The 21,605-nt window shown below is 35.8% G+C and overlaps 1 protein-coding gene across 1 annotated transcript in view; it reads left to right on the forward strand.

The window, feature by feature from the left end:
* Window positions 1-21,605, forward strand: part of LOC109056478 (ras-specific guanine nucleotide-releasing factor RalGPS2-like) — a 94,803-nt gene that overhangs the window by 18,717 nt on the left and 54,481 nt on the right. The window contains 4 exon segments of the mRNA XM_042777227.1: window positions 11,975-12,072; window positions 14,230-14,362; window positions 14,504-14,608; window positions 16,809-16,859. Of these exon segments, the coding sequence (XP_042633161.1) occupies window positions 14,306-14,362; window positions 14,504-14,608; window positions 16,809-16,859 (213 nt within the window). The 5' untranslated portion in view covers window positions 11,975-12,072; window positions 14,230-14,305.

Below are 21,605 nucleotides of genomic sequence, written 5' to 3' on the forward strand. Positions count from 1 at the left end.
CCTGAAGCAAGCAAATTTGCAAAAATTTCCAAATTTGTGAATTTGGACATACTAGTTATACGATACATACTTATTTTATGTATTGTTTTTCACCTGTTATATTGTAGTGATGTAGGTATACAGACACAAGGACTGTGTGATTTCTTGTTGTGTTGCATTATTTAATGTCGTCTCTTGCTCTGCTGCTTTAAAGTCCACATGACATCAAAATTCATTTCAAGCACAAACACACTCACAGCGACTGTTTTTTCCCCTTGTGGGAAGAGCTATATTTTGGGAAATGAGTAAAAAAGTCTCCCTCTGTCTTTCTCTCCCTGCTTGAGTCTGATTTTGTGTGTCAGTAACAACTTCACATCCTGCATTGGTCGCGTGCATTTGGCGCTGAAGGGATAGGAAGATGGGAAGTGTATCCGTCTTTCTCTCCTTTATCTTCTTAACCTCATAATGGCCTTTCATGTCCGCTGTCTTCTGCAGTCAGGCGTTTTCCGGTTGTTCCTCTGTGGCCTTTAGTTAGCTTCTGCCTGGACACGTCGCTCCGAGGCTCGGGCGTCTGCCTAAACAAGTCCCACACGGTGAGGGGGTGTGGGGTGGACCTGAGGTTACCCATTATCTGTCCTGTCAAGAGATTCAAAAGCTGTGAGCGAGTCTTTGTCTTGTGTGGGCTTGGACGGGGTGTGAACATGCACACACAAGCAGAGAACAATGTCTTTTCTATATTTAGGGAGTTCAAATGTTTTGAGGCTGTAATGCATCCTGTCATGCAGTTGTCTGATGGTAGTGTTGGGTTTTGGTTTTTTTATCTGTGTTGTTTGTGTGACACGTGCACGGCGCGGTTTGAAAATGTAGGCGCAAGTGCTCTCAAGGGGAGCTGGGAGAACGAGAACAAGAGAAGAGGAGAACTGGGCGAAGGGATACAACTGTTTGTTTAACCACAGCTGTTGCTTTTCTTCAAGTAGCACACGCTTACGGACAATGAAATATTGTTCTGTGATGGTCAGATTCAGAGGGAAAAAACAAAAAGATTGAAGAGTGAAATTATAATTGTGGCTTTCAGGACTGGAGTACATCACAGATGTTGCAGAACAGTCAACTGCATAGCAGTGCTCTAACACACATCCTTTGCCCTGGTAACCTCTGAGAGAACAAACAGATTTGGGTCACTGAGAGTTTGCGTTCCTCTTCACTGAACTACATTTGTTGGGGAATTCGCAAGTGGAGACGACAAGATCCATACTTCCCGAGGAAACCCTTCACTTCAGAAAAACTCATTGAAAACCCAAGGACAGTAATGTAATGCCAAGTGCAATTTCATGTAAAATAGTTTTTTTTTGTTTGTTTTTTTCTGTCCACACATAGTGTAAAACATATTGTTGACTTCAGTGAAAGGCCAGTGAAAGTGTTGTCAGGGCAAGTAAAAATTTTAACCACTAACCCAACTGGGCCAGTAGAAAAATTTCATTAAGCACCAAGTGCTAAAGTGTGCAATTTCTAACACAACTAATAATACTTGTTTTCTAATAGGCTTCTCCACATGCCCCCATCTGTCATTGGTCAGCCAAACAGATTGTCTTCACCAAACTCACATCATTGGTAGAACCAGACGCAATGCGATAAGATTCCACTGAAAAGCAAATTGTCTTTTGATTTTAACATTATTCAAAACAGATACTCTCTCACTAGGGCTGGGCAGTATAATGGTATATATCATTATCATAAAGATTATAACAAGTCTGTGAGATTTTTCTATATCGTTTATTTCGCATAAATATATCCACATAGCAGTACTACTAGTACATCTTATGGTGCGTTCACACCAGACGCAAATGATGCGTTAAGCGCTAGTGATTTACATGTTAAGTCAATGCAAAGACGCGAATAGACATCCTGCGGCACGAATGAGGTGGCGCGAAAGACGCGATTTGCGCGATAAATGCGGCACGAATTGAGCTTTTTGGACATTTTGACAAGATGAAAAATCTGAACTTTGGCGAAATTTTGCGCTGCAAAATTTTGCGCGTTAACCAATCAAGAGCTTGCTCTAGTAGTGACATGATTACGACGTAGTGAGCGGAGGGAAAATCCGAAAGAACAATGGAGGACAAAGTCATCGTCGCTGTATGTGGATACCCGGAGCTGTATGATACTACTTCATACTTTTACAGAAACAGGAATAAAAAGGATCTTGCTTGTAAGAAATAGATTAATTGAATAAAGACCAAAGATTACCTGTTAGATTTACCCAAAACAAATTATATTTTATGTTTAACCACTAAAGAGACATCAGAGCCAGCGGCAAATGTCAGAAGGACAAGCCGAGTTGAGAGTGCTCTAGGCGGATACATGAACACTGAGCCCCCGCTGATCCCGTGGAGCTGATCGTCTCCGAAACCGGCAAAACACATTTTTAAATAGGCGCTGTCTTTATAAATAAACCGCAGATTTTAGTTTAAAACATCTACATTGTTGCTTGAAAAACTTTTAAAACTTGACATTTCATGACACGACAACAGTAATATTTTAAAAAATTATCTGAAAAAACAATGCTCTAAAAAACAAACCTGCATAAACCCATCCCACAAAATCAAAAACAAATCAATTCAATTCGCATCTGTTAATTTAATGCGCGAATGAAGGGAATTTCATGCACGAATGAAGCGAATAAACTCAAAATGTTCAAGCTTCCAACTACGTGTGTATAGCGCGATTTATTCACACAAGTCGCGTCTGCTGTGAACGCACTGTAAGAGTGAAACAAGCATAAATGAGAACATAGAGTGGGACATGCTAGATGATAGATAGAGTTATTAACCGCAATATGCAGTGAAAAACTCATAGCCGAAGCATGCGCACAGAAAGTCACTTCTCTTAGACAGCATGCGATCATGAATTTGGTATGTGCATAATATTTAATAAAGTTAGTGAGCACAATAAGCAGTGAAAAAGAACTCAATGCAGTGTTCATGACTGTTCATAAAACTGTTCAGAATTCGAATTCAGATCTTTTTCACGTCTTATTGCCCTTTAATGGTCAAATACACACAATTATGTCAAAATGGCCTTCATGTAGAGTGTTCATGTAAACACAGTCAGTTATGTGTTAAATTTTCTTAAACAATTGGGTGACAAACCAGATGTGTTTCTTTATATCGGATCCGTGCAGTTGCTCTTAAAGGGACAGAAGCCTATAAACCTGCTGCTGTCTGTGTCATTAATGTTAATTCAAACCACAAAAGACAAAGAATAAATCACTCACTGCTCTTGACTGAATCACTTTTTCTTATCTTTAATAAGAATCTATTCATATTTCATTCATACAGTAAAAACTGTGTTTTAGTTATACTCTTGGTTATTCAATTTCTGTAGTATATCTTACTACTTGTTAAATAAACCTATTGTTGCCCCGAAAAAAAAATTGTGTATTTGCATTTGTTATTTGCTTCTTTGTTTTTATTTTAAATAACTAGAATAAAATAAAAATAGCTATATTGAGATACTGTATATATAGTTATCGTGAAATAAAATTTCTTACACTTGTACACTTACACTTACACTTGTTTGTATACAGGAACATTCTGAGGTTATTTACCCATTGGCGCTCAAAAGTCATGGAAAAATTATATTCAAACTTGAATAATTTTGATATTGTACAAGAATTCAATGTTTTTATTTTTAGTTTATTTTTCTTGTATCATACGTCATCTTAGATTGTAAAGTTTGTAACCTTTTGAAACAGCTTTGACGTAGGCAGGTATTGGAACAGATAAACGGTCTTTTAGACTAGCTCTTTTCTGGGCATTGTTTCTGTGATTGTGTCGAGTGTGTGTTTGCTCAGGTTCTAGCATGCCTCTCGTCTCTCCCTCAAAACCCTGAGGGCCAACTGGAATTATCTCAAGGGAGAGATGGAAAGAACCAGAAAGACGCCGTGAGGGAGCAAGTCAAGGAACAAATGAAAGCGTGTGGACAGGAGTGAAGTGTACGTGATTGATTTATATGCAGCAAGTGTGACGTATGGTCTCATCTTCACCCCAGCTGTGAGACGTCTTTCTGTGACGGAGGGATTGAGAAAAGAGACGTGGAGTGAAAATATAATGATGACTCATGGAATTAATGTTGATGAAAAATACCGTTGAGTTGTGCAGAGGGAGGAGTGTCAGTGACACACATGCGTTCTCTTAGGAAATAGTACTGCAGAGTAATCTAGTGTTCTCGTGATGCCAACATTTCAGAAGTCAGTACCAGTAAAATAGATTTTTTCTTTTCTTTTATTGTTTGATTAACATTGAGACAGAAGGCCTATATAGTAAGACCTATCGGGGTATATCACGTGCTGTCTGAAAGGCTTCTTCATGCGCACACATTGGATGTGTCCATCAGTGCGAGTAAGATCCTTTTCATGGCTTACCGCTCTCATAGCTTTTTTAGCAAGTCCCACACTTTATATCCTCATTCCTGCATGTTCCTTTCAAACCCTAAACCAAAACGTCACATGCAAAAGCGGTTTGTCAGAAAATGGGGCAATGCAATCCTCTAGCCATGTGTTCATCTGAAGCCTCTACTGATTTCCTTCTAATCATACTCAGCTGGTGGACGGCTTCACAGAGCAGCATGATGGTTTATCAGACCGAAGGCCAGTATGGGGTCCATATGCCATAGGTTTAGCCAAAATGTAATTTGTTTAACTTTTTTTGTTGTTGTTTAATTTATTATTTCATTTTATTTTTCACAATTGTAGGGTCCTATGAATTTTTCAGAAATTCTGAGTTGTATATTTATTAATTTACTCATTCATTTATTTATTTTAATAATCAAATGAAGGCATAAAACATTAAATTAATTTATCTTTTAATGTTTTTTGGCAAACAAAATGCTGCACAACATTTACTGTTAAAATGAAAATGAAAGAAAAATGTGATTATTCCTTAAAAGAAGTTTTTTTTTTTTTATTTAACATGTAAAATGCACATGAAGTGTCATTCAGAACATATATATATATATATATATATATATATATATATATATATATATATATATATATATATATATATATATGTATATATATATATACAATATTTTTTTTTTTTTTTTATTTAACATGTAAAATGCACATGAAGTGTCATTCAGAGCAGTCATTCCCCTTTATAGTGTTCAATAAAAAAATTGTGTTAAAACACTAGCTGGACTACTATATTTCTCTGATAAAAACAAAAAACAAAATAAAAACATAACAAAAAACAATTATCTAGATGTTGTTTGCACCATGCACAAATCATGTAGGTTTGTGGACCACTATAGTTGAATAGTTGACGATCCTGACCAGTCCTCAGTCAAGTAAGTGTGTGTGTGTGTGTGTGTTTTCTGTCCCATTATTACACTCAAAACCTCAACCTCAAAAGTGGTATGATTCAAAATTGTGGTGTAATGATGTCAGTTGATTAATGCCACAGATTTCCTGCTTATCTGATCTGCTCCACACTCAAAACCTCAACTATAAACGCCAACACAAGATAACAAACTCAGCCGTTTCCTCTAGTGCCACTGTGCTGTTTATTTAAGAGAGTGAATGTGTGCTTGTGTGGCATGACCGTGTGTCAGTCATTATAACTTTAATCCTTTTCCTATTGCTGCCGGCCGGCACAGCATTTGCCGCTTCCGCTCAGAATCCTTTGTTTCCTGTGGAGTTTCCTGCTGGCTCCTGAATCTCGCTCATAGAGAGACAGGAATGGGGCATTCGGCCAAGCAAGTGCATTAAATCATGCGAGAGGGCGCAGAGAAAAACTAAAGGCATGCTAGATGAGGGAGTGGAAGAGAGAGAGAAGAGAGAAAGAGGGGAAAGAAACCATGCAAGCAGTGGATCTGGGCTCAGGCCAGCTGCTCTCGTCTCACGGGGGTCTTCAATCATCACACACACACTCGCCGCCTGCTGCTGCCCATTTACTGGACTGCTGACTCCGTCAACCTCAAGCACATGCACACTTATTGATCTTTACAAAAAAGGACAGTGAGCACAGGTTACTGTCATCTATTCTTTTTTTTCTTTGTCCATGTGACATGAAAATTGTCCAGTCAGCAGATGTTGTGACAGCTGTGACCCAGGATGCCAAGATACTGTTTGTGACTTTACGGTTTTGTGAATGTTTGATGCATTTGAATTGGTTTCATACAGGATGCAAACTTAAAACTAAATTAAACTGAATGGAAATCAAAACTTCAATCAACTGCTGTAAGTTTTAATACTTTTTCCCCCATATTTATTGCATATTTTGTGGTGCTGAATGGAAAACTAAAACTTTAATGTAATGTGAATTTTTATTAGTTTTTTAAGTTTGATTGCAGTGTGATTTACACAGCTGTTCAAAAGTTTGGGGTCAGAGTTAAAATATCATTTTTTTATTTTAATGTTTTAAAATGTGATTTATTCCTCTAGTGTCATTTTTATTGATAAAATAGTTTTGGTATGATTTTGTTAGGCTAAGTAGATAGAATAAAAATAACTACACTTTACAAACTAAAAGTAATTGAAATTCAGATTCCAGTTGAACATCAGTTATATGTGCCACACACTGTTTTTGGTAAGTTCTGTGTTCCTCAGCCGGACGGCCTGTAAACACACGCAGACACACTCATCAGCCATCAACATCACACTCAACTCTATTTGTCAAATTCCTCTGCTTCTGATCAGCACTTTGCCATAGCGTGTGCTGTGACCTTGGCTTTTTATAGTCTGTCTCTCTTTGGATGATAATTAGAGTGCTGACAGGCTGGTCGTTTCTCAAGTCCTTTTTACACACACACACACACACACACACACACACACACACACACACACACACACACACACAGACACAGTCTGCTGTTAAACAAGCTACCCGCTACAGTCTCTTCAGGACAAGCATCAGCTTCCTTTTCCTCCAAAATTGCATGCAGGATTGTGTTTCATGTGCAGTAGCTGTTGGACCTGTCACTCTATTTCTGTCTCTCCTAACATCCTTAACTTTAAGCCCGCATTACTGCAGAATTCTGGCAGACACTGTTTGCTTTCCGTCAGACAGACAGCCACATGCAGACATACACAAACTGTTTGGCTCATCCATCTGCTATTAATCAGGCCTGTGAGATGCTTCAGTGCAGCATGAATTTCGTTGTCATTTCATACAGTTTTTTCAAGCCTGAATGGTTCTCTTTTGATTTCACTTCAAGGCGCATGCAGGTACAGCGCATGTTTCTCACTGACTGTCTAAATTAAGTCACACTCGATCACATACAACTGGATGACATTTAAGCAAGAGAACCTGTGGCAAGAAATCTTAGCATTGACTTGAAAGCCATTCAGTTGTGCTGCACTTGTCTCTTGACTACTGATTGGTGAAGGGGTTACACATTTAGGGCTGCATGATTTTTCAAAACAAAATCAAAATCATAGCAAGGTTTGCATTTTAATTTAATGCACTGTGGGTTTTAGAAAGAAGCGCGGCATTTACACACGAGCAGGTCATGATTCTGTCTTTTCAGTGACTCAAGAGCGAGCCCGGTTCACAGTAAATGCTGTTCCACATGTACTACATCTCTGCATGTTCTCTGGGTTGCTTATACCATGCATTTGGGAATGTACGATGCACCAACTATCATCACAAAAAAGAAAATAGCAAAAAAATAAATAACAATAAACAAAATAAATCTTAAAACAATAATAAAAAAAATAAAAAAAATAAATAATAAAAATAATAATAATAAAATATATATATAATTCTTATACTCATTTTTATTTATTTCACTTTATTTTAGTAATTTCTTATTTTGTTACTCATGTAGGATTCATAATAATAATAATAATAATAATTAATTAATTATTATTATTATTATTACTTTGTAAAAATGTATTTATTTTATAATCAATAATTCAATAAATTAATAAATTATTATAACAATTCACTAAATTAATTACTATTATAATTCTCTCTCTCTCTCTCTCTGTGTATATATTTATGTGTATGCATATAGATGGATAGATAGATAGATAGATAGATAGATAGATAGATAGATAGATAGATGTTATTGGATGGTCTCTTGATCAGTCCTGCGAAAGCGATTACACACTTTTACATCTACACAATGGCTCACATAGTGGGAGGGACACATCATGCCACATTGGGCACTTACATTGTGAACCACTTCATTTATTATTATCTGAACTATATGTTTTGTCTGTTGCAGTATTGTCTGTTTTTGTGTTCCTGTTGCAGTATGTTGATATTTCCCTGTGTTTGTGAGTAGCTGTCATTGTTCTCTGTTGGAGACGTGCTTACATGAACGTTACACAGAGATGGTACAGTAACACACTTGTTCTTATTCATTCGTACTCACTGGTCCACAAAAGATCATATTTTCCATTTTAACGGTCTTCTCTTATCGTCTCCCTCAAGGCTTATTCCATAGGGTGTTTTCTTTTTCTTTCCCTCTGAATGTCAAATGAAATATGGATGAATAGGGCTCAGAGGGGCCCCAGAACAAAGTCCCATTCATTTCCAATGCGATCATTTGTGACTGCAAACAGTACAAGCATGACTTTTTTTTTCAGGACCATTTAACCTTTTCAAATCATGTCCATGATTTCCCTTTGTGTGTTATTTGTGTGCGTTTGACAAAACCTTTACTGAGTTTGTACCACTCAGATGCAGTAAAAAAAAAAAAAAAAAAAAAAAAAAAGCTAAAATTTAAGTACACCAAAAAATAAATTACTCGTGTGTGTGTGTGTGTGTGTGTATATATATACTGTATATATCTCGCGAACGATTTCTTCAATTTCGTCTGCGATTTAACTACGGCTCTGTGTAGTAAATGCTGCTCCACCTGAAAGCACGTGATGATGATTTACTGCTGATTACAGAACCGGCTTTACTAAAAAATGTGCATGAAAATCGTATTCGATTAATCGTGCAGCCCCTAGATTTACCTTCCAATTACAACAAAGCAGATTGACATTTACATGTCCATTTTGACTTAAGTTATAGGACTAACAGGAATAATAATAACATCAATAACATCAAAGGTCATTCATTTTTAGTTTGCGAGTTTTTGTAAATAAAGTGTTTACAACGGTTTAACATGCGTGCGTGCACACACACACTAAAAGCAAAAACTATAGGGAGCTGAAAGATTAATGAACGCGTTTTATGGGACACATCGAGGGGAAACACATGTAAATGAAGGTAGGAAAAACTGAGCTGTTCAGCTGCTTGAACTCGTTCCTTCAGGCTCAGTGTGTCTGTTCTGTTACACTGTTTCCCCGGCAGGTTGTGACAAGACAGCGACACCTCCTACGCGCTTTCTCATCCGGATCTATCCCTCGCTCCATTCCGTGCTTCTGAGCGTCTTTCAACAACCTTCCGAGATCTCACACATTAATAATTCCCGTCACACCATCAGGCTCACCACGCAAACATTCCCTCGTAAGACAGACACATGTGAAGGTGATTGGTGTTGCCCTTCTGACAGGTGCAGTGGTTACAAATATGCACATGCATCTTTACCGTCAACTGAGCATGACATCATGAAGTCGTCAGTCATGGAGCCACAGTTGCCTAAACATTCATAGTCTTTACATACAGTTTCACTCTCTTATTCATCTGTCTACAGATTGATCAAACAAGGTTATATCATAAACAGACAAGGTTGCAGAAAGCAAAATAGATTCACTTGTCACTCATAATCTTACAAATCCACCGCTCATTATGTTTATTAAATATTTTAGCTAATGTGATTGTTGTCAGCTACTCGGGGTATATTAGTTTTAGATTCTCTTAAGGCATTTTGTCATCTTTCAATCCATTCTTTAGAAGGTTTCACAAATTTCTTCTTAAAATTGACTTAAACATGGTGAAATATGTTAAATTACCTTAAATTATTAATTATATTTCAACAGTACTACAGTCTTGTAGGTGCCCTAAAAGCTTTTTTAAATTAATCCACAAAGCATTTAAATGTTCATCTCTTTCAGGAATGCAATTATAAGGAATAATTAAAAGCTGTTGTAATAATGCATATTTATGTTCATACTGAATATTAAAATGAATGATTATAATTATAATAATAATAAATAATTTAGCTATATGTATACTACAGAAAAGTCTCTTATGCTCAACAAGGCTGCATTTATTGACCAAAAATACAGTAAAACAGAAATATTGTTTTTCCACAGGAAAGGAGTGAGCTCCTTTTGGGCAGATATGTATATTAATAAATGAGTACATAAGTGGTAGAGGATATGGTTTGAAATCTGCAGAGCTCTGTGGGCGACGGTTTTGTGTGGGCCTGTTTATGAGACCGTTTGGACTCCTTAACATTTTTCTTTCTGTGGAGTCATCCTCTTATTGCCATGGTAACATCATGGAAACAAAAGCTATAGCTGTATATATTGAGAATTGAATATTTATTGTCTGTAGAAGTTGTCTTTTTTTTTTTTTGTGGAAACTTTTTGGATCATCACACTTACTAGTCAGATGGCGATTGGGCTACTTCTCTGAGATCGGTGGTTTATCATCACTCTAAACCACTGAAGCGTGTCAAGTTTTTGCATGTTTGTGACATGCCAGAGCGAATGGTTTCAGTTCAGCTTTCAGTCTATAGACTGAAGAAGCTTGTTCTCCTTTATATGCAGCGAATGGTTTGCTGGCTTCAGACATGTGATGTTTTTAAAGCCTATTTTTACGTACGTCAGGGAAAGAAAGCATGACATCACGCTTTGCATTTAGCTCGTCCCACAATGCCATGTGGCGGGTGGCGTCTGTAGTGTCTGAAACAATCCTCTCTGATGACCCAAGACTGAACTCTCTGAAACTTCAGCCGCAGCCCATTTCCACAAACATGGCAGCTGCTGTTGTTTTCAGTCCTGTTTTCCGGATGCACATCACCACCTAGTGGCTTTCTCACTGATACACACAGTTTGTCTGTCAGGTTTATGAGCGTTTCGTCAAACTATGGCCTCTTTGGGTCTTCCTGAGAAAGAACATTTCCTTAAAACACACCTTTCACCCTCTCACGACTTGTCCACTAACAATGTCCAGCATGCATGTCAGTTACATGCTGTGTTACACACTTTCTGCTGTGGAACCAAAAAGAAGATAGTTTGAGAAATGTTGTATGCATTTTAAGTCAGTAGTAACCAAACTATTTGGTTATTCTCGTTCTTCAGTATAATAGTCATATAGGTTTGTAATGACATGAGGATGAGTAAATGATGAATTAATTTTCATTTCAACTATCCCATTAAATAATATTTTTACACTTTTTGTATATTTTGACAATTTTAGTTAGTTTATTAATTATCGTCATTTGTATCAAGTTAGTAGTTTGTGAAACCTATTTCAATTAGTTACCAATTAAACACCACTCAAACTACTTCTCATCATTGTCTTTTTCATGTAATATTTATTCAATAACAATAACTCAACTTTTTTTTTTCAGATTTATTTAATTTCAAATTAAAATTAATTTCTTTAAAAAAATCTTATTTTATATATTTCATTTAACAGTTAACATTTTTGTTTATATATTTTTTGTTTTAGCTTACAATAACTCCACTTTGTAGGTAAATATAATAACTTTTGGGGGGAAAGCTCTTGGAAAATGTTGGAAATGATGCCACAGATTCATAAAACAAATAAAAAAATAAATATTTTATAGGTTTATTTTAAAAAAAAAAATAAAAGTAGCAAAAATAAATTTAAAATATGTGATTATTAATATTCTTTGCGTTAAAATATGAAAAAAATTAAAAAAAACATAAAAGAAAAAAACCAAAAAAAAAAAAAACCAAACACAACCCCTAACTGCATCTGAAAACTCCATATAGACTAACAGCTGATGATCTTTCTCACAAACTCCATATAGACTCCTCTAGTCGTGAGATAAAAGGTATGTTCTGCTTGCTAACGTGTCTTTCTTCTTCTCTCTCCCCTCCTCTTGATCTTTCTCACAGCAGGTTTAGTTCAGCGGAGGATTTCGAGTGAATACAGCCGAGCGAGCGCAGCGGAGGACGTAGCAGAGCCGTCACCATGTGCATTTGACAAATAACCGGTAATTGTAATCTGTGTGTGTCTGATCTCTTGTGCTGCAGCCTTTTGGCAAATGAAAGCATTTGTGCTGCTGTTATTTGCTGTATTTGTGTGTGATGGCTGAATTCGAGCTGTGATTAGGATTAGTCTGCAGTTTGGCAGTGCTGTAAAGTCAGTCAAACACCTGTTACAAACTCTAAACCACACACACACACACACACACACACACAGATGCTAATGGCTCCGTAGCACCTGTTCACTCTCAGAGCAAAACACACACACACACACACACACATGCTGTCATTGTCAGTCCCATTACTGTCTGAACACCTGCTTTTGTTTCACGTGTAACCAAATGTTTACGGCAGTGTTTTGATAGTGAGGTCAACAGGCGTAGTGTTTATTGACGTCACTGTGCACTTTGTTCTTTGGAAGTGGTGTACGGTTTTATCACTTCACTAAAACTTTAGATTAACAACACACCCAGAACTTAACACCTGTGTGTGTGTGTTTCAGAGGTAAGGAATATGTTAAGCATTACGTTCATTTTAAATCATTCTATGGTGTGACAAACAGCTTAACAGCGCTTGTGGAATTATTGTTGACAAAAATCTATTTTGATTTAAAAAAGCTAAAATCTGGATTACAGTGCACTTATAATGGAAGAGATTGGGGTCAATCTATAAACATAAAATACTCACTGTTTCAATAGTGTAGCTGTGACACATAAACAATAAGTTGAAATGCCTAAAACCTTGCAATAACCATAAGAATGATGAAAATAAATTACAAATAATTAAATAATGCTCTAGTTTGAAAATTAAATGTTGCCACAAATTGATATAAATAATTTTCACACAAATTGATATGAATAAATTGTTGAATTAGTTATTTATTTACTGTTATGTTTTTTTTTTAATTAATATTTTAAATTGGCTTTTATTTTTTTATATTTTCAGTTTCCATTTTTAATTGAATTTTAATATGCTTTTGTCATTTTGAAGTATTGCTGTTTAGATTTAATTTATTTTTCATTTAATTTTGAGTTTTTTATTTATTTGTATGAAACTTTTTTTTAAATCCTTTTTTAAACCTTCATCAAATCAATCAAATCAATAATCATCAAAATGACAAGAAGAATTGTAAAAAACCAAAAATTAGCAGAAAAAAAAAACATGTTTTTATATAACAATATTTTCAACATTTCTGTTCTTAAACACTTCAAAAAATGTCCCCATTTATGATGATTAATTTGTACTGGACCTGGGGGGGAAAAATTGCAAATGTTCCATGTAATTATAAAAGCTGCATGCATAGTAAGCAAATACAATCTGTTTAAAATAATTTTAGATGGAGTTTAGAATGTCATCTGTCTGAAAAAGTAAATTATCTGTGAGTTTGATGCTAATTGACTTTAAAACACATGGGACTCTTGACCCGAGTCGCCTCAGAGCATTATAAATCATTTTTCCCATCCAAAATCCCTGTCCAAAACGACTCTGAGAGGCTCCAAGACGAGGATTTGCTGATGCACTTGACTGGAAAGCATTGCTAAAACCGCTATAAACCCACAGTCAGGAGCTTCATACAAATAAAGAAAGATCATAACTGCCTGTCCTATGAGAGGTGGTGTAACTAAAATCACTGCAGGACTCTAGACAACAGAGAAAGTCAGTGTAACACTAGTATCCTCTCAGTATAATAAAAACAATGAACTGTTGTTTTGTATGTAGAGTTGTACGTGTGTGTGTGTGTGTGTGTGTGTGTTTGTGTGTGTGTGTGTGTGTGTGTGCAATTGGAACTGTTTTCTTTTGAAAAACCTGAATCCTTTTGGAAACACTGCCAAGGAGAACATAGAGGTTCCTTCCAAAAAGATAATTCAAGAAGGAAAAGAGCATTTTCCAAAAACACGTGTTACAGAAACAACTGTTGGATGAATGAGAGAGGAGGCTAAACTGGACCTTTCTGCCATAAATGAGAATCATTATGTTTGATGATAATGAAAAACTATCTTTTCCAAGCACTGAAGTGGGAGTACTATAGTTTTGGGTAGGTTTATGGAGCCCTAACAAGTTGTTTTAGAAAACACCAGTTTTGTGTATTTAGGAATCATCAAAGCCAAAATCCAGGCCTGAATGTGTGTGTGTTTGTGTGTGTGTGTGTGTGTGTGTGTGTGCAGGGGGCCATACAGGCGAGCTGATGAGGATGACGATGGTGAGTGAGCTCTTACCATAGTGTCTGATGGTTTGGTAATAATGGACGTCCCCAGTGGCCAGCTCAGCGTCTCCACCTTCACGACCCCGGCCTCAGAGGTCAGGAAACACACAAGTGAAACACGTGCTGCTTGCCTGCTTCACCCATGCATGTTTTATAAAGTAATCAACTGATAAAAACCTCCTTTCATTTGTTTGTGTGTTTTCATCTTTCCCCTGTGCTGTCACTGTGTCCTCCAGAGGAGCAGCAGTTCTGAGTCCCTCAGTGAGAAGGGCCCCTCAGAGCTCAAGAGTTTTGACGCTGTGGTGTTCGACGTGCTGAAGGTCACGCCAGAGGAATATGCAGTAAGTCAAACTTCCCTCTTTGTACGTTTTCATTTTTCATCCTCCCAGATTCTGCAGGCATACTGAATGGGGGAAAAACAGGTTTTCCTTATTTTCTTGCCCACAGCTGATCACATGCCTGTTTCTAAAAGATAACAACATAACGATTTGGAAATGCAACACAAGGCAGTTTTTTTTTCCTTTACTGAATTTGTGATGCAAATCATTTATAATTCTGTTGTCGCCAAGAGAAGATTAAAGCTCTAGATGCTGTTTCTCATCAGTATAAAATCTGTATAGTTTAGTTCAAGGTTCACCAAACTCAGTCTTAAAGGGCCGGTGTCCTGCAGAGTTTAGCTCCAACCCCAATCAAACACACCTGACCAGCTAACCAAGCTCTTACTAGGCATACTAGAAACTTCCAGGCAGGTGTGTTGAAGCTAAACTCTGCAGCACACCGGCCCTCCTGGTGACTCCTGGTTTAGTTTAACCTTTAATGCAAAGAAATAAGACAGCCATAAATACTGGTATTGTAAATTAGCTTTTTGTTGTGTAAACAAATATTATTATTGTGGTTGTCGTTATTGTTATAAAGAAATATATTACTATTGCAATAATACTATTGCACTGTTAAGTAATTAATAATAATAATAATTTGTATTGTTGTTATTATGAATAAATACCTTTTATTTTACAGTACAGTGATATTATTGCCAAATTAATATTTATTTACTGATTTTTTTTTTTTTAAAGTTATAATTTAAATAAAAGTAAAATATTATTTGTAATAATTATTATTTATTATTATTAGAAGTAGAAGTAGTAGTAATAGTATTAATTGTTTTTATTTTACAGGACAATATTACTGCTATTATTATTATTATAATGCTATTATTGTTATTATTATTATTATATATTTTATGGTCATACTGAAGGTGGAAACAACTGATTTTTCTTTTTTGTCCTTCGCTGCTCACATGCTTGAACAACTTACTATAACAAATAATGACATAATTAAAATTTTTGTTTTTGGTAAATTATTCATTTAACATCCTCAGGTTGTCCAAACACAAGTAGACACCACCAGATATGATTTTTGATCTAATCACTGAATCCATCCCAGACACTGTGATGAAGGGTCACAGTAAAGTCCTTGATGATATAAACTGCCTAAAAGAGATGAAGGAGGGTCCCTGTCTCTTGTGATTTGTAGCAGTGGCTCTGGTACCAGGTGTAAATGGAGCCAAAGAAACCTTAGAAAAGCACATGGAAAACAAAGAGATATGAGCTGAGAGAGAGAGAGAGAGTAGTGAATACTTCAGTACAGTTTCAGTAATAATTAATGATTATTTGGCAGACGATTGTGCAGGCAGCGATGCTCTCTAGGGTTTAAATTAAACACTAGAATCTGAGCAGGGCTATCAAGCTCTCCTTTCTCCGGTAATACAAGGACTCTGTTTCAAATAAAACTCTTCTGAACTTGAGGAAAAGATGCACAGCTGCTTGTTGACTCATGCGTGCTTTAATTCAGTTCAATTCAGTTCAAGTTTATTAGAAAGCTTCTATTAGCTAGGAAACGGTGTAATAAATATGTGACATATCTGATAGTGTCACCAGTGGACGCTCTCTGTGTTTCTAACCCCAGTATGCCTGACTTAATGCGCTGACCTGATTCTGCACACGCCTGCCTGTAAGTGTCTTTATCTGGGCTACAGAGTTTCTTTCTGTGCTTTATTTATTTATGGCCCAACCCATTAACCTATATACGGTACATCATCCCAGTCCCAGTCTCAAGCCTGTGCTGAAGTGTGTTTTATTTATACACACACATACTCTCCGAGGTGACCCCACATGCACAACATTCATGCATCTGTGGAAAATGTCTTGTGAATGGCAACTGAGCAGTGGACAAAAGATGATATATTATTCATGTGTCTGTTAGAGTGTGTAGACCATTCACACGCTCTCATGTGAGGCTGGATAGTGAAGTCGACACAGAGTCTGGTTTCAAATAAGCTCATAAATACAGAAACTCTCCTGTCATAAATGCTTATCTCAAAGAAAACATCTACGTCACCTCTAGTAAAAACAGTAAAAAAAAAATCCTAAGTGGAATACTTTCCTCTTAAAATTCAAAATGGGTGCCAACAGTGTCTTCCATCATGTGACATGTATAAAGTTATATTTTGTGTGCTGATCTGTCATCTGTGCTGTCCTGCAGGGTCAGATCACTCTCATGGATGCTCCAGTGTTCAAAGCCATCCAGCCTGAGGTAAGTCTATTGTTCATTATAGCACTGTGCTAACTTATGCAAAGTGTACAAATATTACACTTTGCCACTCCTTCCAGTTGCAGGTGAAGAAAAAAAATATGCTGTGCATGGGAAAAAAAAATTAGACCATGAAATGATAGTTTGCATTGTTTTTATTAATATCATTGTTATTGTTGTTTTATTATTATCATTGTTTATATATATATATATATATAGCATGTGTATATATAGTATGTTTCTGATTATGATGGAGTTATTTTTGGTATGTGTGTGTGTGTGTGTATATATATATGGTCATATATATATATATATATATATATATATATATATATATATATATATATATATATATATATATATATATATATATATATATATATATATATACGTTGTAATTACAATGATTTGTATATTTTAATTTTATTATTTATTTTAGCGCTGGGCAACGACTAATCACGAGTAATCGCATCCAAAATAAAAGTTTTCGTTCATATAGTATATGTGTGTACTGTGTATATTTATTATGAATATATAAATACACACACATACAGTATACATTTGAAAATGTTGACCTTCTATATATTTATGTTCATATAATTTATATTATATATATAAATATATTTAATATATAAACATAATATATTTTCCTTAAAATATGCATGCATATGTGTGTATTTCTATATTCATAATAAATATGCACAGTGCACACATATATATCATGTAAACAAAAACTTTTATTTTGGATGCGATTATTCGCGATTAATCGTTGCCCAGCACTAATTTATTTGTTTATTTATTTCTAAATACATTTGCTCTCCTACAATTACTGTACAGTCAGTTCCCGATGGATAAAATCATGGACAAAAACTCTTCTTTTTTTCTCTCTCGTTCAATAGACTTTCTCACTCTAATATAGAAAAAAAGCTGTTCACAGTTTCTATTTCATGTTGACTTTAAAGTGTTGTCACTTTAGAGACAGAAAAAAGATAAACCTCTGATGGTAAAACTGTTTGCTTAGGGAAAGTAGTTGGAACATAGAAGATGTGCAAGTTTCAGCAGATGCCTTTTTTGTTTTTTGGTAGCTAGTAATTTCAATGATTTGAATTGCTCACTTCATAAAGGTGAGGTCAGACTGCTTAAAACATGATGTTGCTATTACTAACACAGTTAGCAGCCAACTGGTGAGTAACTTTTTATTTACATGCCAAAGGCAGTTTTTTCTCTTTTAGTGCAGAATGTTTATTTTGGTCAGGGTTTCATGAAGTTTGGATCCCAAACCAAATGTGTTCGCAAATGTTTCCTTGGTTAAACTAGCTGAAATGCTTTGTGTGATTCCCGTGTGACTGACTCACAGCGCTGTCACTGACTCAAATGTCATAATCGCACTGTCAGCCATACCTAGTGTGTTTAATTTGGACAAGTCCAATGAAACCAGCCACTAATAACAAACTAACCTGTGATATTTAGAGCTGGTTTATGTGTGGTCATTGCTGTTTGCCAGCAGAGGGCAGTAAGAGCACAGTGAAATCATTCTGTTCTTTAGGCCCTTCATCTGCAGCTTTCATTGGACTGAGTAAAACACCCGCACACACACCAGATTAAATATTACACGGAAATATTTTTTTCTTAACATTATTTCGCCATTTTTTTATTATTGAAATATTAGTGACAAACAGCACATTTCATTACGGCAGAAGCATTATTTCACTAGCACCATTATACTCAAGATGAGTCAGCCTCTCAATAAAATGGCATCTGCCACAAAAACATAAAAATTCATAATTTTGCTTCAAATATGTTTGCCTTAGTGGATAAATAGATTGTTCCCCCTGAAAATAAAAACACTCATCATTTACTGACCTTAATGACTTTCTTCTGTGGAACATAAAAGAAGATACTCTAAAAAATATTTGTGTTTTTTGTTTTGTGTCTTGCTTTTGTTTTACTTTTTGTGTAATGTGTTTGTTTGTTTTTTTGTTTTATTTTGTAAAATGCAAAATAAAGGCGACCAAAGCGGTTTGATTATCAACATTCTACAAACTCTCTTACTTAAATGATGATGAGTAAATAATGACAGACTTTTAATTTTTGGGTGAACTATCCTTTCGAATGTGAAGAATATTACACATGTGATGGCACATGGAGGGGGAAAAACTCAGACCTGGCGACCGAACCTTAGAGGCGCTGCGTCTGTAGAAGAAACCCACAGCTATATAGAGTACCAAATATATGACTGTGCTTATTTTGCTTATTGACATCTGGGCCTTGGTCTCCACTCACTGTCCTCCATGTTGTCCTCCCTCTCTCTGCTCTTTGAATGATTTATTAGCGCAGGCATGTTTTATCCACCATCTGTAAGGTTGGGCTTTCAGCCGCACAGACTGTGATTTATAAAGCATTTGATGAGGCTACCACACATTGAATATTAATGTAGCGTTCTGGGCTTTTTATTCTGACTGTAAGAGACAAAATCATGACGACTGAGGGGGAACTAAATGTTATGTGATTTGTTTAATGCATTTGTGGGAAATTATTGTGTCTGGCATACATTTTTTAGTCATTATTTATGGTAATTACAGTAAATTATGTGATTAGGTCTACCGTTTTCTATCGTTGAACGGTTTGATTATGCAGCCATGTTATTTGGCTTTGGCAGCAGTTTTTTGGATGCTTGCTTGGCGAGGAGAGGGTGAAGCTGCAGGTCACCTCTTTGGAAAGATGAGGGTCTGGTTCTCTGGAAGTCGATACAGAACTAACCTCGATTTTCAAAATGTCTGGGATTGATTTAGCCAAGATGCGGATCAGTCGACAAATTATGTGTATAGATGATGGTTCTTTCTAGATTTTCTGGATCAGATCTGGCTTTCTGTCTAGTTTTGTGTGTATCTGGCTGTTGGCAGTTTTAGTATTTTGGGGAAGGGATTTGTTGAAGGATTATTTGCGCTTTCTCTTCAGCACATCCATTTGTGTCGATGTGTAACATGAGAGTAAAAGGCATGTGAATGTCAGGCTTAGTTGTTAGGATAGAAGGTAGTGTAGATATATTCTTATTTTGACAAAAAATATGTTTTTGTTCTGGCGAAGGTTGTATATTCAAAAGTTTGAATTATAAAGTTTTATACCTGTAGTCAAAAGTGTGCCTCTGCAAGATGTTCACGCTAATAATGTCCAGATTGAGCGTACAGAAAACCCATCCATATGCAGCATGATCCTGTATGGCAGCAATATGAGCTCCTGGCTGTAATGCAGACCAGAGGCTTTTGTACATGCCTTAAAACACTAAAACTTCATGAAATGTCTTTTAGAGTGATGCGTAAAATTACGTAACTTTTTCCAGCCTACATGCATGCAGACATCTCCGCTCTGTTCTCTGTACCACCCCATTACCCTTTTTTTACAGGCGCTTATAAGCACGCTGTGACCCAGAGTGCCCTGGGAGGAATGGAGAGGTTTGTTTGATTTGAGTGAAATAGTGCAGTGATATCAGTGAACTGGCAGTCCTGGCTGTTTTTCTATTTTTTTATTGGTTTGCTTTAGTTAATGGCGGTTTTTATCAGCTCTGCAAATGTTGCTAAATATTTTTCGATGAAGTAGCTGTATTAAAGCAGCTCATGTCACAATAGATTTTTAAAAACACATCAAAACAAAAGTCTACACAACATCACATAGATTTCTCTTTCCCCTGTGTTTTTTTGACAAAGTGAGTGTTTCTTTCTTTGCAGGGGAAGATAATTCTATATGAAGCTAAGTAAACAGAAGAGATTTCGAGTTTTTTGTTATTCAGTAGCATCTTCAATCTGAAGGTCACTTGGCCACCTCACTGTCTGTGTGCAAAAATGAGAAATGTTTTAACCAAAACACTGTTTTTTTCTTTCTGTGTAAATGGTTCACCCAGCAAATGTTTAAAACATTTGTTGTTCCAAACCAGGGTTTTTTTCTTTCTGTGGAACTGAAGCATAGATATTTTCAAGAATTCACAGGCTGCTCTTTTCAATAGAATAAAAGCATAGAGGCTCTAAATAGGCATCACAAAAACAATAAAGTGCTTCATATGACTCATGCACTATATTGCACATATTCTGAAGCCATATTTGCTCTAGCTGTGTGAGTAATGGTGTTATTTTTGGATTATATATACAATAAGTATATATACTCTGTCATTGTTAATCAGTATTTTGCTCATAATACACAATACCAAAATATAAAATATTTAAAATATATTTTATATTATTAAATAATAACAACAACACTGATGAACAAACATGCAAGTGACTAAAAGAGTAGAAAACTGCATATTGCATATATTCTGAAGTTTGTAAACCCTACAGAATTTTCTATATTTCTAAAACAATATGACCCAAAAGAACATCAGATTTTCACACAAGTCCTGAAAGTAGACAAAGAATTCAGTCAAAACAAATGAGACAAAAATATATACTTTGTCATTTATTGATTGAGAAAAATGATCTAGTGTTACATATCTGTCAGTGGCAAAAGTATGTGAATTTTTGCTTTCAGTATCTGGTGTGACCCCCTTTTGCTGCAGCTAAACATTTCTTCTATATAAAATTCAATTTAACTAAAAATCTCCAACTTTCTAAACTCATTTAATTCAAATATTATTTAATATTATCTGGTTATCAGCCATAACATAAAAATGTTTATCAGCATTCCTAATGAAAACTTGCTGGATGAAGACATGTAGAGCCTGGTTTCAATATTAATTATATACAGAAATACTTTTAT

This window comes from Cyprinus carpio, chromosome A20 (genome assembly GCF_018340385.1).
Source record: "Cyprinus carpio isolate SPL01 chromosome A20, ASM1834038v1, whole genome shotgun sequence".
In the NCBI taxonomy this organism is placed as follows: domain Eukaryota; kingdom Metazoa; phylum Chordata; class Actinopteri; order Cypriniformes; family Cyprinidae; genus Cyprinus; species Cyprinus carpio.